Source organism: Zerene cesonia, chromosome 8 (assembly GCF_012273895.1).
Source record: "Zerene cesonia ecotype Mississippi chromosome 8, Zerene_cesonia_1.1, whole genome shotgun sequence".
In the NCBI taxonomy this organism is placed as follows: domain Eukaryota; kingdom Metazoa; phylum Arthropoda; class Insecta; order Lepidoptera; family Pieridae; genus Zerene; species Zerene cesonia.
In genome coordinates this window covers 7,627,406-7,628,505 of record NC_052109.1, presented here as the reverse complement: position 1 = coordinate 7,628,505, position 1,100 = coordinate 7,627,406, and the positions used below count along the sequence as shown (strand labels likewise).

The following is a 1,100-nucleotide window of genomic DNA, read 5'->3' as shown; positions in this document are numbered from 1 at the left end:
TAGGCTAGACTTTATTCTGTTTTGTTTTTAATATTATTGTATTTCTGACTTGTTGATGTCACTATTTTTTTTTCAAGATTTTAATTAAGATCATTTAATGTCACGTCATAATTTTTGTATGTATTAAAATCCTTTTACTAATGTTTTTCTGGCAAAATAGTCATAATAAGTACGTATGAAATTTATAAATTTTTTATATTTATGAAAATACGGTGGTAAAAGTAACTGTTTAAATGACGCTGTTCGCAATTGGCTGATATAGTACGATATAAATTTTCAGCCAATAGCATTGTTGCAACAAAACGTTCTTTGACCCCGTTTGAATTATTCACCAATCAACAAATAGAGTCATGTGACAAGTTTGACAAGTGGCGTCATACGGCATTTACCAAGGCGTCATTCCGGCCGGCCTTCATTTTCACCGCATAGCGCACTACGCGCCCGCCATTTTGTTGCTAAAGATTGGCTCGGTGCAAGTTATCGGTTCTTTGTTTTATGTGCACAAGTGAAAATAAATACTCGGTAGTTTATAAATAGAGCATCAATCAAAATGGTCGCGGTAAGTAAACCTTTGAAATCACACTAACATTATTACGTAAATAAATGGGGTATCTATTCAACAATTACGTCTTTTTTAGCAAACCAAAGTATTCGTGGGAAGTTTGCCGCAGGGCTCCAAACCAGAGGAATTGAGAAAACTGTTCGAAAGATTCGGCGTAGTGACAGAATGCGATATTATGAATAGATGTGGTTTCGTGCACATGCAGACAGAAGATCAAGCGTCTGCGGCGATTCGCGCGCTTCATAACACTTCATTCAATGGCGGCGTCATAACGGTAGAGCGGGGAAGGATCAAGGAGCGTGGACAGCGCGGTGGTGGCGGCGGTCGCGGCGGCATGCGAGGAGGCATGAGAGGCATGGACAGGCGCGGCGGAGGCCCGATGCGCGGAGGCCCGCCGAGGGATGCGCCTTATCCACCCATGAGGGACACGCGTCCCATGGGCCCGATGCGTGGCAGCGATATGCGCGGCCCGCCAATGGGCGGCGGAGGCATGTCGATGCGGAACGGAATGGGAGGCGGAGCGCCCTACGACCGCGGA

General features: G+C 44.7%; 1 protein-coding gene across 3 annotated transcripts in view; it reads left to right on the top strand.

The window, feature by feature from the left end:
* Nucleotides 1–397: 397 nt before the first annotated feature.
* Nucleotides 398–1,100, top strand: part of LOC119828474 (RNA-binding protein 4.1) — a 6,210-nt gene continuing 5,507 nt past the window's right edge. For all 3 annotated transcript variants that reach the window (XM_038350635.1, XM_038350633.1, XM_038350634.1), the window contains exons 1-2: nucleotides 398–559; nucleotides 639–1,054. In XM_038350635.1, coding sequence (XP_038206563.1) covers nucleotides 551–559; nucleotides 639–1,054 — 425 coding nt within the window. In that variant the 5' untranslated portion in view covers nucleotides 398–550. The remainder of the gene's footprint in view (nucleotides 560–638; nucleotides 1,055–1,100) is intronic.